This window comes from Pseudoliparis swirei, chromosome 15 (genome assembly GCF_029220125.1).
Source record: "Pseudoliparis swirei isolate HS2019 ecotype Mariana Trench chromosome 15, NWPU_hadal_v1, whole genome shotgun sequence".
Lineage (NCBI taxonomy): Eukaryota > Metazoa > Chordata > Actinopteri > Perciformes > Liparidae > Pseudoliparis > Pseudoliparis swirei.
The window spans coordinates 16,284,976-16,300,306 of record NC_079402.1 but is presented as its reverse complement, the minus strand read 5'-3'; the positions used below and the strand labels follow the sequence as shown (position 1 = coordinate 16,300,306).

Here is a 15,331-nt window from a genome sequence, read left to right as displayed (position 1 = left end):
GAGCAGTATGTTCAGACTGCAGGATACTAACTGGCGCAGCCACCATTAGTCAGACGAAAAATCCATCCTCTACTTTGACCAGTGGATTCATCCGTTCAATAACTTTTCAAGCAAACATGTTTATTAATGGTCACATTGGAAAGTGTCGGGGATGATTAGGTGTATTTTATAATAACTCCACAAGAGGCTTCATGACATCCTGAGGCACACTTAGTTCATGTACAGCGGTACTTGGGAGCAGATTAAAATGACTAAGCCCATCAGAAATGTGAGTAAAGTTTAAACGAACAAGACAGAAAAGTCAATATTCTGGTCGTCATCGTCGACACGTGAATATGAATGTTTGATTTAGACCGTCAATAGAGCTTCACCATCATTTACATTTGGACAAACTGGCGAGAACTAGAATCACCGCCTCGTTTCAATATTTGAAAGGCGTCATAAATAGCAAACAAATTCTTGAGTTAAAGCCAAACGCGTGTGTTTGGTCCAAAACATACTCATCTGTTTATTGTCGTATACAAATGGAGGTGAAGTCTGACGGACAAGCAGACAACATAAGGCTTCAGGCCCCTCGGAGGTATGAAATAATATTAATATAAATTAGAACCAGAAGACGACCATGACACAGGAAGTAGATTCATTAAAGAGCTTCAGTCTTCTTCTTCTTCTTCTGCAGCCGCGTGATGAAAGGGAGCAGAAGACCATAAAAAAAATAAGTGTTTCATCTCTTCTGTCACGAGGCGTCGGTGGGCGGCGCCGCCAGGCCGTGCAGCAGCTCCATGCGCCGCCGCGTGTCCTTGGCCCGGTTGATGGTCATCTTGAACAGGCGGCAGTACATCTCCATGGCGACCGGCGTGTCGTCGTTGCCCGGCACCGGGTAGGTAATCAGGCTGGGGTTGCAGTTCGAGTCCACCACGCCGACCGTGGGGATGTTCATCTTGGCCGCGTCGCGGATGCCCACGTGCGGCTGGAACACGTTGTTGAGCGTGGAGAGGAAGACGATGAGGTCGGGCAGGCGGACCCCGGGGCCGTACTGCACCGGGGCGTTGGTGAGCAGGCCGCCCTGCCAGTAGCGCGTGTGGGCGTACTCGCCGCAGCCCTGCGCCGTGTTCTCCACCAGGTGGACGAACTGCCGCTGGCGGCTGATGAACAGGATGACGCCGCCGCGGTACGCCACGTGGGCCGTGAAGTTCAGGGCCTGCTGGAGGTGCTCCACCGTCTGGTCCAGGTCGATTATGTCCTGGTCCAAGCGGCAGCCGTAGAGGTACGGCTCCATGAGCCTACCACGCAGAGAAGAGGGGAATTCGATTTAGGTTTAAAAATAGAGAGGTCCATTCTCCGGGTCACAGCTGTAATATTGACTTATTGATTTGACCTCAGGCGACTCCATCAAACCAGATCATGTCCGGCTTGGTTTCCATGTTAGCGCACACAAACTGTAATTTATGTGTTTTAAAACTATTACATAATCATCAAATATTACCCGAGTGGATGACATGGACTGTTTGACTATTAATCACACTCCCTACTACATCACACAACCATAACAAGCGTCTCCAAATGCTCTTATAGATGTTCTAATTTTACTTTATCTACTTACTTATCCTCCCATTTTGCATTTTGTGGTATATTTATCTATTTCGGTCCTGGTTCTGCTGCAACCAACCACATTTCATGTATATTTAGGAGTAAATACAAGATTTTACACGTATGAAACGGCACAATTGTCAAAAAATATACTGTCATGAGGATATGAAATGGTCTGATATTAAAAGGTTTATCATTTTGGCAACAAATAAAAAGTAAGTAGTGTAACACTTCACTCCATCAGGTCATCGATTTCATTTAATGATCAAGTAGATCTTCATTTACTTCACGAGAGATGGAACTATTTGACTTATTGATTAGTTGTGCAGCTGAATATTAACCAGCAACTTTTGTTTATTTGGATGTCTTGGCGTTGCATTCTGGATCTTGAGGATTTTGTTGTTGTTGTGATAGCTTTGGGTTTTGGACTTTTAGACAATTTGTAAAATAACTAAACAATTGTAAGTATTTTTTGCCGTTTTAGAGACCAAAACAAGAATCTATTAAAATTCAAGAAAGGTTACTCAATAATGAAAATAAGCATTGGATGCAGCCATAGCCCTCAAACTCCAACGGACGAATCAATATAGTTGCTCTGCATCATGCATTAACATTACTGAATACATATTTAGCTGATGAAGTGTGCAAACATGTCATATGTAGAGTATGTGTCCCGACTTAATGTCACGAGGATTAGAGATGCACAGGATGAAGCACATTAGAGTATAAATGTAGACCGACCTGTGTCTGCAGCCTTTTTTATGGCCAAGATGAACTCTGGCTTCGAACAGGTCTTTCAACGAGAAGAGCTCCGACACCCGGAAGAAGTCCGGCTTCTCCAGTGGCTTATTCATCAGTGTGTCTGCAGGGAGGAGAAACATATTTATCTAAAAAAAATATATACATATATATATATTTATAGTGCAACATTTTTTATATTATATATATATATATATATATATAGTGTGACATAGTGTGACATTTTATACAATATAATATACAAATAAATTAATATATATATAAATTAAACACAATATATATATATATATATAGTGCGATATATTAAATATATATTAAGAAAAGAATATATATAATATATATAAATTTCTATATATATATATATAGTGCGACATTTTAAATGTATATATATATTTAAATAAATGTATTTATATATTTATAAATTAAACAAAACAAAAATATATATATATTTATAAATAATGGCTAAAACATGGGCTCACCTGACACGTCGTCGGCTTGGAGCTGGGTGGGTTGGATGGACGCTGCAGTGGCATACCGGGGTCCACGTCGTAGTCCCCACAGCCCTAAACGCAAGAGACACAACGAGCTACAGTCAGGGAAACGGACATGTAACGTAAAACATGCGAGGAAGTAACTGCTAGCAGCTAGCTAGCTACACCGGTTAGCTGTTAAATAAACACAGTATTCCCAACTGGTTCCAACTGGTTTGGAGACACAACATTATGCGACATAAGCCCAAAACATTCAGACACACATTCACTCCGTCGGTACATTTAAAAAGTACTTTAGGTGCAGCTACCTTTGGTAATCGCCCGGGCAGCCATGCTTGCTTGAGGAGCACCAGAGAAGGTCAGCAATCTGCGCATGCGCGTTTGCAGTTCATAGACCTGCCGTAAAGTTGTGGTTTTGTCGTGACGGTTTTAAGCAATAAACTACAAGACCCATGACGCAAAGTCGATTTTTTTTTTTACTTCACAACTTTATTGTAAAACAAACACAACGCAATGCCCTCGTTTTACTTTTTGAGGGCAAATACAAGTTTTAAAAGAACTTAAACCAACGTTAATGTTCAGAAATCCCACCTGATGTGTAACACACGTTTAGATTGATGAGAATTCCTACAAAAAGATACAATGTAGTATGAGAAACGATGAATGACATTCATCTGGATAACAGTGACAATTATAAAATAGACACTTAACTAAAACCTGTAAAATGTTATTATTTAGTCGCAACATGAACAATGGAGATTAAACTTTGTCCAAAAATGCAAATAAAATAAATGCCCTTCAACTGCTGCCTTAACAAGTTATTGTTCCATTAGCGTTACATATTTTTGAGAATCTCTTCAATATTGAACCTGCAACATTACGAACGGGGCAAAACTTCATTTATTTTCTAAAAAAATCCCCAAAAAAAAGAAGTATGTGCTGTGTAAAAATGAAAAATAAAATCCAACGCCTGCAACATCGACTCGAAGCAGAAACCTGACATAAGAGAGAATAGTACGCCTAAGTGCAAAAGTATTATTGTACATTAAATTCTGAACAACCCACATACTGTAAAATCAAAAATGTTTCAAACGCAGAATTAGGTTGTTATTTTGTCATGCCGTGGTGGCTGGGTGCTTCATTTTTCCTGAAAAAAAGAGACGACAAATAAATTTGGTTGAGTGAGTCAGTGACGATCACCCCCATCTCTCACACACACACATACCTGTTCACTGGAATGAACTGAAGCTTTCTCTTGACGCATTGCACAGCCTTGCTGTTCACCGGCGCACTACTGCGAGAAGGAAGCCCCTGCAAAGCATCATGTCATACAGGTTTCACTCTGTGGATATGGACAACTTCTTACAGCCGAAGCTCCTTTGCCATTGGTGGGGCCGGTGAGCTTCGCTAAAGTGCTTCTGAACATCTAATGTCATCGTATGAGGGATTCAGAATAGTGGAGATAAAAGTAAATTGCACCCAAAAAAAACCACATCTCTGAATTGTACCTTCTTGCATGTTCCCGCCCGGTATCTCCTGTTGAACATCCTGCTTCTGTCCTCTGTGGTAAGAGCTATGCAAGGTCTGAAGGTCATGCCAGGGTCAATAGTGCTGGACAAAGACCTGGGCAAGGCAAAGCAGGACACACATCAGACCAGTTCCCATCCGTGGCTCCAATAATTCATCCCAAAGTCAATCTTAAAGCCTTGTAAAATAAAGTGAGCCAGGTGTGTATAACCGTCGTGCAATTATAGCATAATTATACATTATTAACGAGGATGAGGAGGACCCATTGTCTCTCGGATTCCACTCTTTATTACACAGATGCATTCAAAGACACAGCAAAAGCTTCATTTTTTTCATTCACGTTTGTTTTTCTGAAAGTCAAAGAAAAAAAAACAAGAAAAAAAACACTTCTTACAAAATATTTACAAAAACTGGCAATGCACAGCATGTTCAGTATTTTTTTTAACTTTTCTTTTTAAATATAAACAAAATAAATAAGCTTTTTTCACAAAGGAAAAAAACTTTAGACTTGACAAAGAAATGAAAACACACTAAATATCAAGTTTAGCAAAAACAGAGAGGAGTAACTATGTAGTTTTCGGTGGCATCTAGAACAACACTTGAGTCGCTGAAGTAATAAATCCAATAAGAGTGTTAAAGTTGAGCTTTAACTTCCCGTCTGTGAGCTGCGTCTGAGAAACAAACGTTGGGAAGAATGATATGCAATCTCCATGCTAGTCTGGGAAAGGAGGCAAAGAAAATTGTACCGGTATCAAGTGTTACGGGTATATAATCTTTTTTTTTTTTTTTAAGTGTACTTAGGCTTTTTTCTCTTCATGGGACAAAGTTAGAAAAGGACTCACTCGATCTGTGGGGTCATTTTCTGGAATTATCATCATGAGAAGAACTCGGATTTAGAGCTTTAGCGGTGTGGGGCAACGACATAAAGACGTGTGTGTGTAGGGGGAAGGAGGGGGTTGAAATTCCATATCACAGGTAAATTAGGTAAGATATGTCGTAATATACCATGTATTTTCATTACCGTGGCTGAAATTGTGTCGTCTCTCTTTTAAATTAAAAACAATACATCAAAATCTTAAATCATTATTTTGTCATATTGAGGTTGGTTTTCTTGGCCACTTTTTTGTTGTTGTTTATTTATATTTTATACATAAAATCTGAAAGATATTTGAGATTATATAATTTTCTACAAATAAATATGCTGCATTGTGACGGTGGTACATGCATTCTGCCTCTTCGTTGTATTGCTTTTCAAAAGGTTTCATGATATAAAAATGAACCTCAGAGCGCACAAACAAATAAAGAGGTCGTCATGATGGTGCCGTGGAACATAGCCGTATAAATGTACAAACACTTCTTTTTTTTAAGAAAGAAAATGCCTGTTTTTATCGTATTAACAAACTTTCCCTTCGAGCCTATAAATGAATGAGCTAACGTCTATATCGGCAATCAAGAAAGTGGCTTATGATGCTATGGGAGCCGGAGGCCATACTCACAATGTGGGAAAGCCCTGCTTCTTCTCTGGATTTCTCCTGTTGCCTGACTCACAATCTGCCTCATCTATAAACTCTTCCTCAGTTCTTCCGAGACGCGCTCGTCTATCGTCTATCTCCACGCTCTCGCCTTCTCTTATCTCGCTTAGCAAGTCCGCTGGCTCCCTTCCCTCTCTCCTCTCCCTGCTTCGCACCTGGACGTGGTTGGTTCTGTTCGATTCCAGTTCGACAAACACGCTCTTGTCCTTCGACATGTGCACCATGCTCTGCGTCTCTCCTCCTACCGCGGGGCGCTGTGGTCTGTCGCCGGGCGCGAGGCTCCGTGCAAACGGCATCCTTGGATGCTGCCTGGCGGCAGACGAATGGGTCAAAACGGGCGACTTGAACGTGGCATTTACACTCGTCTCCGTCGAGCAGAGGAAAGGTGCTCTTCCGGTTCTTGCGGAGGACCAAGCGGCGACCGGAGTCTGCGATTTGCGGCCCCCGCTTTGATACGGGGGAGCTCCAGACGCGGTCTCGCCGATGATTCTGGAGGAGGTGATGTGGAACGGAGATCGGCCGGTAGTCCTGGTGTCGGTCGCGGGGAGCCCGAGGCTCTGGCGCCACTTGATCGACTCCGCGAGGTTAGGACCCTCGATGGGTCGAACTCTCTCGAGCTGCGGGGACACTTCCCGGCCAGGCCTCCATTGCTCGGTTCTGGCGGCCCCCGCGCCGTCCGCCGGCTCCAAAAGACTCGGGCTGAAGGACTGGACCGATGACAGGCGTGACTGTGCACCGCCATGGGAGAAGTCCGGCGGCGAACTCTGTGGCGTTGGAAGAGGGCGACTCCTCAGAGGAGACCGTCCAGAGAGAGAACTGGTACTCGGAATCTCAGCCAGCTGATTTTCCTGCTTGACGTCTTCATCTCGAAGTGCTGGACAGACCACAGCGGTGCTGTTCCTCGACACGTCCCCGTCTTTGCTTTTCTCTGCGGTGGAACCTTTGGCCTTTTCGGCCAGAAACTTTCTGATCTCCAGCTCGATGCTATCATCGCTGTCCACCGAACTGCTGTCTTCCTTCACCTGGAGAGCAGTCTGAGCATCGACCGGCAACGGGGCGTCTCGACCCCCAACTGCTGGTTCTCCTTCGCGGTCATCATCGTGCTCTTTACTCTTACTCGAAATGCCCTTTTTACTCAAGCCAGCCTTGTCTTTCATGTCATCCGTACTCTTTTCTAGTTTCTTCAAAAGACTCGACTTGAGAAGAGGTTGAAACTTTTTGGTCTCTAAAGCATTTCCCAGCTGTGGTTCTTCCTCCCCGGGGCACACCCTAGATTTCCGCTTCAAGTCTCTTGTTTTTTTCTTCGACTTCTTCTTTGTTTTCAGCAGGTCTTTGATGGCGGTGTCAAGGTCCTCGTCGCTGTCAAGCGAGCTGCTTTTGTCTCCACTCTGCTCCACCTTGATTATTGGATGAGTTTGACTTCCCTGGGAGAATACCTCTAGGCTGGACTCTTGTCCAGGTTCAGGCGATGTCATTTTGACATTGTCATCCGTGCCCAATGTGATGGAGATGCTGCAGTTTCCCTCTTTGTATCTTCTCCTCTGTGTCAGGGACAATCTTGATGGTTTCTTTGGAGTTGCCACTTTTGCGTTCCCTTCCTCCGGTTGAGGCTTTTGAGTCGTGGCGGTGGGCTGCACTTTTTGCATTTGGGCCTTCTGCTCAAGAAATTGACGGATTTCTTGCTCGATCCCATCTTCGCTATCAATGGAACTGCCATCGCTGTCTTCACCGGGGCGGTTGTCAGGGGGCGAAGATTGCAAGGAGGATTCGGTAGGAGTGCAACTGCCGAGGCCCACGCTGTGCTGGAAGGCCTCGGGCATGACGGTTTTTGAAATGTCCAGTATTGCCTCTGCGCACATGAGCTCCGCAGTTGTATTAGCTTTTGGAGGGGCTGGGGTAGGTTGCTCCTTCAAACCACCTCCCTCGAACAAATGCAACCCATTTCCTTTCCCAATCGAGGTCTCCAAAAGATTCCTCTTGGGAAGGAAAAGAGAAGGCGGAGGATGTTGAAGAGATTTAGCGTCTTTCTCTGCTCTGGTCTTTTTCTTTCTCAGCCTGTGCCTCTTCACGTTTTCCGTGCTTGTACTTCCAACAGCGGGTACGAATGACTTGGTAAAGGGTTTCTGCTTGTGCAGGAATGGCGTCAGGACACTCTTCTCCTGGATTTGCTCGAGCTGGTAGGAACGAATAGCTTCCTCAATCCCATCGTCGCTGGTGGAGTCGGACTCTTCCTTGACTGCGTTTGGATTGACAGTTCCCGTCCTGTTCTGCTGCTCTTTCTGCTCCCGCTGGTATCTTTGAATGGCTTCCTCGATGCCGTCGTCGCTACTGGAATCGCTCGACTCTTCATCTCCCTCGACTGTGACCGGGCATTGCACTTTGTCGATTGTCTTAGAGAGGCGCTTTGTCTGCTCCGTGGGCGAGGCTAAACCTGTGTCAGTTGCACTTTTGTTTGAATCCAATCTCTCAACTGTGTTGTCGCTTAGGAAGGCCCTGTTTTTGGTATACGGTACAAGGGCCGGTGCTGCGGAGGTCTCAGCTTTGATAGCTTTCGGAAGCCGGCTACTGGCAATCAAAGATACATTGCCGTCAGAGACCTGTCTGGAATCCTCGGGAACAGGTGGGCTTTTCCTGGGAAATTTGGACGGTTGGAGAATGTCCAAGCATTGTTCCGCCTTGCGTTTTTGATCGTCCCTTTCCTTCAGGTATTCCAGTATGGCCTCCTCGATCCCTCTGTCCACAGAATCATCGCTGTCAGAGTCACTGCTCTCACGGTTCATTGGGGAGGCAACATCTGCCGGTTGGTTTTCTGTGGGACCTTGAGCATTGGATTGGGGGCCCACGTAGGAACCCACTGCAACCTTGCAGACTTGGGGATGACCTTGGTGTCCCGATGGCACGTTTTCCTCGATCTCGTCGCTCATCTCGAGTGAGGACTGGTTGTTCCGAAGGCTCTCTATGATCATCTGGACCTTATCTGAGATTGGTGTGCCTCTGGTGGACAACTCGGTGTCAGAGTCATTGAAGCAGATTGGAAGGCTATAGCCTCCGGGCGGGCCACATGTTCTCCATTTTGTTTGCGTCGCTGCAACAGGAGGTACATTCATCAAGTACATTCTAATGAAGGGAGGTGAGGTCCTCGATCATTGGAGAGCAGCTGCCTCCGATCACAATTACATTGTTCAATCTGAGAAGAAAACAGAAACAGAGAATCAGTGAGAGGCGAGTCACTATACGACGACCCACTTTAGGTTCAGTATATTGTCTACTAATACACCTCAAACTACTTTATATGTATTCTTCTGCAAGACAGAAAATGCTGCAATAGATTATTAATTGTATCTGACTTTACCATCACACCTTTTCATGTGCCTACCTGTTGTTGATCTCTTATCCTGGCAGAAAAACAAATGATGTTATGCAATAGATAATGTGTAAAAAGATGCAGACATCTAGCAGTTGCTGCTGAACATTTCACTTTGAAGAATTTGATTTAAACATCAGGATCAAGAAGATACTATTTCCCCTCTATGCAGGTAAAAATTTAAGACTCACACTAGTCAGCTTCCACTGAATCTATGACTATCTGTTGATTTAACTTACCCTAATCTATCAAAGTGGACACTACAGATGGAGACACCCAGTCAGAAAACATATCCTTGCAAACAGCTACACATCCCGACATGCAATCGAAGAGGCCCCTTAAACACTCTGCTGCCATCGTGTGGTGGGACTCAAAGTGACCATTCTGCAGTACTTTATTGAAGGCCATATATATATGGATGTATCGGAGAGACCAGAGTTAGTGCTCATTCGTGTCTGATGTTATGACACTTGAGATGGCTGCGTGTGCAGTACGTACTGTGCCCGCAGCTTCTTCACAGTGAAAAGCTTCAAGTCGCCGGGCTTTCATTTAGTCTCTCGGTCCCGTTACCAAAGAGCTCACATAATAATGCCAGGGCAGTAATTGTAGGCCAGGTCAACTGCATAAAACGGGACCAAGACTTGGGAAACTGATAAAAGTGAAAAGGAGGCAGTGACGCTGAAAGACTTGAACTGTGATCTGGCTGAAGAGCGTGTTCAGGTACATTCTGTCCCACTGAGGGAGTGAATGTGTTTCATTGCAACGCTGATGGATTTCTGCTAATTACCTCAGATCTTTCAGCTAAAGCCACCATTGAGGAGCTTGTAAAAAGACCCGGGGCTGCCTGTGGCCACAAACTGCAAGTGGGCCCTGAGGCTAAACTAATTGGCGGGGGTCACGCTCAATAGACGCTTCCAGTTGGTTTAAAAGTAAATGTATTGTCTTTTAGTCAAGCCTTGGTGAGCCAAAATTGCCCCTGAAATATGTTTGACACCCCTCCTATACAAGACAGGGGTTTGCATTAAGTAAAAAGAGGTGCATATTATCAAGGGAATGTGAAATTTATCAAATTACTGCAATGTAATGACCACACAGTGACCCTAGGGGCGTTCGAGTGTCTGTAATCCAGCCTTGTGGCTGTGCCGAGCTTTGATTGAGTGTTAAATGTAGCACAAATAATAAAAAATGTAAAAGACAGTATTCCATTCTTCCCGCAATTGTGAGGACTTTGCACATGTAATCACACGACACTCTTGGGCCTGTTCGGTTTGCCCATCTGGTACATATTCTACCAGTGACTTGCTTTCAAACACAATTCATACATAAAAAGAACATTTTAAATTAATTTTTAGGTGGCTAAATAGACTCTGGGTGCCCCATGGAACCCACCAAAAAAACCATATACCCTTTTAAATTCATGTCCAATGTTCTCCAATTAATACAGAGCCAGGCAGGTATTAAGGGAAAGGGTTGGGGATTATTTCAGCCCATGCACACTTTTGTAAAGTACATCTTCCAAATGATAACTGTTCAGATAGGAGGAGGAACTGATGTTACACCTTCCATATATTAAGGAGAATTCAGTGTGTCACTGGCTAAGTTTGACACAAATGTGACCTCCAATTACCGTTCTAATTCCTCACATTTAACTTGTTAAAGAATCACGTTCATCCAATAGGTCTTCGTCCTCTCAGCACCCTATACATCGTTTAGTTTCAGGGTGGCATCGGTTGTCGTTTAAGCAGATATAAAAGCAATGCAGAATAAATAAATAAAGTGTTCACTTCATTAGATGGCAGGGCTGCTAGAGTACTCAACGCAATATCAGAAGTGTGTTCAATTATTATTATTGTTATTATCAGCAAACTGTACTGTAATTATAAAAAGTAAAAACTCCTGCAATTAGGAATGACACCTACCTTATTAGATGAATTATATATTATCATTGATGCAATGTGTATACAATGAATCATATTTCACTTACAAGATATACAAAGAAAATATTTGCAAAGTAACTGTTAACATTAAACTGTATATACATACTTAAAGTATAAGTATCTTAAACTGGACCTCCATGACATCTGACTAAATAAACATGAACATAATGTATTACTTTCCACCTGTGGTGTTAATACATCTTGCTTTTGGAAAGCTAGGTGGATGCATTTAAAGTAGTGTTCTTAAAAAAAACAGATCGTCTTTTTATTCCTGGAAGTTAAAAAAAAAACAGTTTTTTGAGCACGAGTCAAAAACTACGGGTGCCGGTGAGGGCTCCGCGAAACGATAAGGGACGGTAATGTCGCACCTGAGCTACACCGGCAATACTTTACGGTGTAAAAACCGGCAGTGTTGTCCCTCCACCCTACAGCGGTGCTGTCGGACATTAACCCGGTTTAAAAGTCGCCACGCGACCGCCTCCGCTTGGTCTACCGAAAACACCCCGAAAAATGTAGACGTGCACCCTGCAGAGCAACCACCCGACGACAGGCACCAAGAGACAGTGGCTGTGTCTACTACCAGACACTTTACGAAGTACACTGCAATACAGTGCTCTGACATCTGTAGTGCACTCCGTCGCTGATAAGTGCTGTATCAAATGGAACACTTACGTTAACCACTTGGCGGAAGTGACGGACGCAAATCTGTTCACGGCACCCGCGAAATTAAGCCGGGAGTGACGTACGCAAATCTGCTTGCGATACCCGCGAAACTTATACTAAAAAATGAATGCACTTCTTGCCCTCTTTTTGTCCCTTGTTTACCCCTTTCTCCACCCCATGTGGAATTTACGGTCCACCCCATTTACGGTCTGTAGCTTCGTGGTCTACCGCTTGTGCTACCGTAGCCATCTCGTCCGCCATTGTTTTAGAAATAAAATGAAAAGCTGGCGGAAAGGGCTCCTCCTCTTCCGCTACCTAGCCAAGATGGCGTCCGTTTAGGGCGAGTAGTGTCCATCGTTTTACACTGCATATTTTGCCCGTTTGCAGTGCACCATCCGGGTACTTTCAGTGCACTGAATTCTGCTGGTTTTGTCAGTGTGGCGCCCTGAGCACTGACAGTCAGTGCTCAAGTGTGCGGTAGTAGACACAGCCAGTATCTCACCCTTTAAAATCACGATGAAACCCCTATAATCCGGGTATAAATGTGCACTAACTACAGGGAACGAATAAGAGCCAAGCTAAAAAAAAAGAATTTTAAAAAAATCTTCGAGAAGCAAATAAACAGCTTAACAAATGTAGCATAACGTAGGCGGATGCCAACTTTGTTTGACAGATATACGAATAAAAGTTTCACCAGACAAGCGAATATTAGTCTATATCTCGTGTGTTTTTGTTGCATTACATAAGCAGCGGGTGTAATTTTCTCGTATTTTTCACCTTCCTGGTTGCAAGGCGTGAGAGAAAGAAACCCCGGCTGTCCCCGTAACCCTCTAGCGGCGCGGACTGCACCGGCGCCCGGCGTGCAGCGCTAGGAGACACCGCAGAGCAACCATGTTTCTCGGTTTCTCTCCCCTCGGCAGGCCACGGTTGTCGTCGTCCACCCCCATCTCAAAAAAAAGAAGACAAAATCCCAAACCTTGATCGCTAAACGTAAATACCCCTCATGAACATAATGAAAAATAGCATTTGCTATTATTTTTTTGGTACGAGTGCGCAGGATCCGGAGCGATAGCCGTGCGCGCGGAGTCGGCGACTTGAAAGACACAAGGCGGGCCTCTCGGCTGCTGCAGCCCCGGCATTTTCTCCGGCACAGAAAGCCTTTGTATTGAGCCACAGCTCGCCCTCCTAGCCTCGGCTGCTCCCACCGCGAAACACGCGCGTAAACTCACCCAGATACGCGTGACACGGAAGCACTTCTGCGGGGAAAGGTGTGCTCATTGTCGCGGTGCTTTTCCTTCTTATTTCTCCGCGGTGGGGGAGACGTTAGGGAAGCCGGTGTCCGTCGCCAGCTCACACGCACACACCGCCGCCTGCAGCCCTCCTCGCCGTCGAGTCCCCCTCCGCTCGGAGTCCGACTCACTCGGGCGGGCCGAGCTGCTTCCTTAAAACCTGGAGTCCGGCCCCGCGGTCCCGGTTTTGACGTGGGACCTTTTAAAATATGACATTTTTTTGTATCCTCTTTTCGATGTTCTTTATGTTTTACTTTTTTTTTTAAAGATTTAATTTTTCCATACATACATGATGCATCTCATTTAGATGTTTAATGTTGCTTTCATTAATTAAAACAGGTATTTTTTAAGTGGTTCAATAACAATAGTTGTAATAGTAGCCCAGCTGCACCTTGTTAGAGTTGCATATTACATAAGAGGAGAGTTTTGATGCAACTCCCAGGAATACAATCATACATATAGTACCATATAGTTTTCAGTTATTTACTTTTTCTTCTCACTGTAACATTTGTATTCTACTTCTAAAACAGGCCAGATGTGTCACTGTGCTCCTTCCATACAACTCAACACAGAGAATGATAATTAATTAATTAATTGTTTAATTGAATTGCAAACATTAAAATATCTGAAGTAATAAGAGAATTTTTAAATTCAATTCGGGTTGTGAGTATATCTTTTATGGGTATTGGTGTCTTATAGGTAGATAGGTAGGTATCTATCCATCTATCTATCTATACCTATCAATACATATATCTATCAATCTACCTCTGAATCAATCTATATATATATATATATATATATATATTATTGTTATTATTCCCCAGGGGGACGTGCATATACTGTAACAAGGTTACATATATACAATAACACTATCATAAAATATCAGAGCAGACACATCCCATGTGTTATCGATGCACCGCGGTGTCCGTGGTGTCTACTGTCCAACGACGGAGAAACAATAAATAGTTTCAGCTCTGCAGGATTTAATATTTTGTAAATGTATATAGATATATATATATATATATATATATGTATTTAAATATATTGTAAATGTTTTGAAATAAATCCACTTTGTGTTCTCTTCATTTTGACCAAGCTTAGACGACAATAATAAACACTTACATACACTTAATATTCACCCCTTGGCTGACTGACACCAGTTCCTAAAACTGCCAATCCAAATATATTAGTGCTGTGAAAAATAACGCGTTAACGCGTTATGATTAAATTACAGGATTAATTAGTTACATTTTTTAAACGCATTTAACGCATGCGCAGAATGAGCTTCCAATACGTCTGTTGTTGGTCGTCTCTACAGCAGCATGTCATTTTGTCTCTACGTGTCGCGTTAACACGACTCCGATCTCCGTCTCGCGTGCCGCAGAGCTCCGATGCCGGCGTGTGCGCGCACATCGGGACGAAAAAAAGTCACTTGAATGATGCGTGGGAATGAATGTTAGTTTTTTGTTTTTGAGTTTATGCATAAAATAGATGCCGGTTGAAATCCGAGACGTTATACCTTTATTTTGAAGGCAGCATAATAAATCTTAATTTGAGGGAACTTTCAGTCCAGATGACCGGAAAGTGTGCCATTTGACTCCGCCATCTTGATTATTGGCCTGAAGCCAGCCAGAGTGTTGCACGTTTTGAAACTCAGCAATAAACCAACATCTGAGGATCAGAGGAGTGACCTAGTGCATACGTGTATTTAGCTTCTGCTATTAAATATTGTAAATATAAATATAAATGTAAATGTAAATATAACTATGTGTCCTTCTGGTCACATGACATCTATTGCACCTGTCCATCCTGGAGAGGGATCCTCCTATGTTCTCTCCTGAAGGTTTCTTCCCTTTTTTCCCCCTGAAGGGTTATTTGGGAGTTTTTCCTGATCCGATGCGAGGTTTTGGGGCAGGGATGTCTATGTGTACAGATTGTAAAGCACTCCGAGACAAATTCGTAATTTGTGAAATTGGGCTATACAAATAAACTGAATTGAATTCAACTCATCGATTTTTAGATGATGATGATTTTAACATTCAATTTCAATTTTATATAGCGCTTTTTCTAAATACCCAAAGTCGCTTTACAGTCCAGAGTCCAGTGGTCATACACACACAGTCATACCGGTGGTGGTAAGCTACATCAGTAGCCACAGCTGCCCTGGGGCAGACTGACG

General features: G+C 43.6%; 2 protein-coding genes across 2 annotated transcripts; both read right to left on the bottom strand.

Moving 5' to 3' along the window:
* Positions 1 to 99: 99 nt before the first annotated feature.
* mrps2 (mitochondrial ribosomal protein S2) lies at positions 100 to 3,938 on the bottom strand. The gene is made up of 4 exons (XM_056432326.1): positions 3,149 to 3,938; positions 2,829 to 2,912; positions 2,332 to 2,452; positions 100 to 1,283 (listed from the first exon to the last, which is right to left on the bottom strand). Exons 1-4 carry the CDS (start codon positions 3,213 to 3,215, stop codon positions 737 to 739), a joined length of 819 nt encoding a protein of 272 aa, XP_056288301.1. The 5' UTR covers positions 3,216 to 3,938; the 3' UTR covers positions 100 to 736.
* Positions 3,939 to 4,632: 694 nt separating this feature from the next.
* On the bottom strand, positions 4,633 to 12,625 carry ppp1r26 (protein phosphatase 1, regulatory subunit 26). Its single transcript, XM_056432325.1, has one exon. The coding sequence runs from the start codon at positions 9,013 to 9,015 to the stop codon at positions 5,860 to 5,862; it is 3,156 nt and encodes a 1,051-aa protein (XP_056288300.1). The 5' UTR covers positions 9,016 to 12,625; the 3' UTR covers positions 4,633 to 5,859.
* Positions 12,626 to 15,331: the final 2,706 nt, after the last annotated feature.

Bases quoted from the DNA above. Each gene is read 5' to 3' on its own strand.
- mrps2 (XM_056432326.1), bottom strand. From the start codon at position 3,215: ATGCGCAGATTGCTGACCTTCTCTGGTGCTCCTCAAGCAAGCATGGCT. The intron at 2,453-2,828 runs GTGAGCCCATGT...TCCTCCCTGCAG, and splicing joins CCAAGCCGACGACGTGTCAG to ACACACTGATGAATAAGCCA. The intron at 1,284-2,331 runs GTCGGTCTACAT...TCTGCGTGGTAG, and splicing joins AAAAAAGGCTGCAGACACAG to GCTCATGGAGCCGTACCTCT.
- ppp1r26 (XM_056432325.1), bottom strand. From the start codon at position 9,015: ATGTACTTGATGAATGTACCTCCTGTTGCAGCGACGCAAACAAAATGG.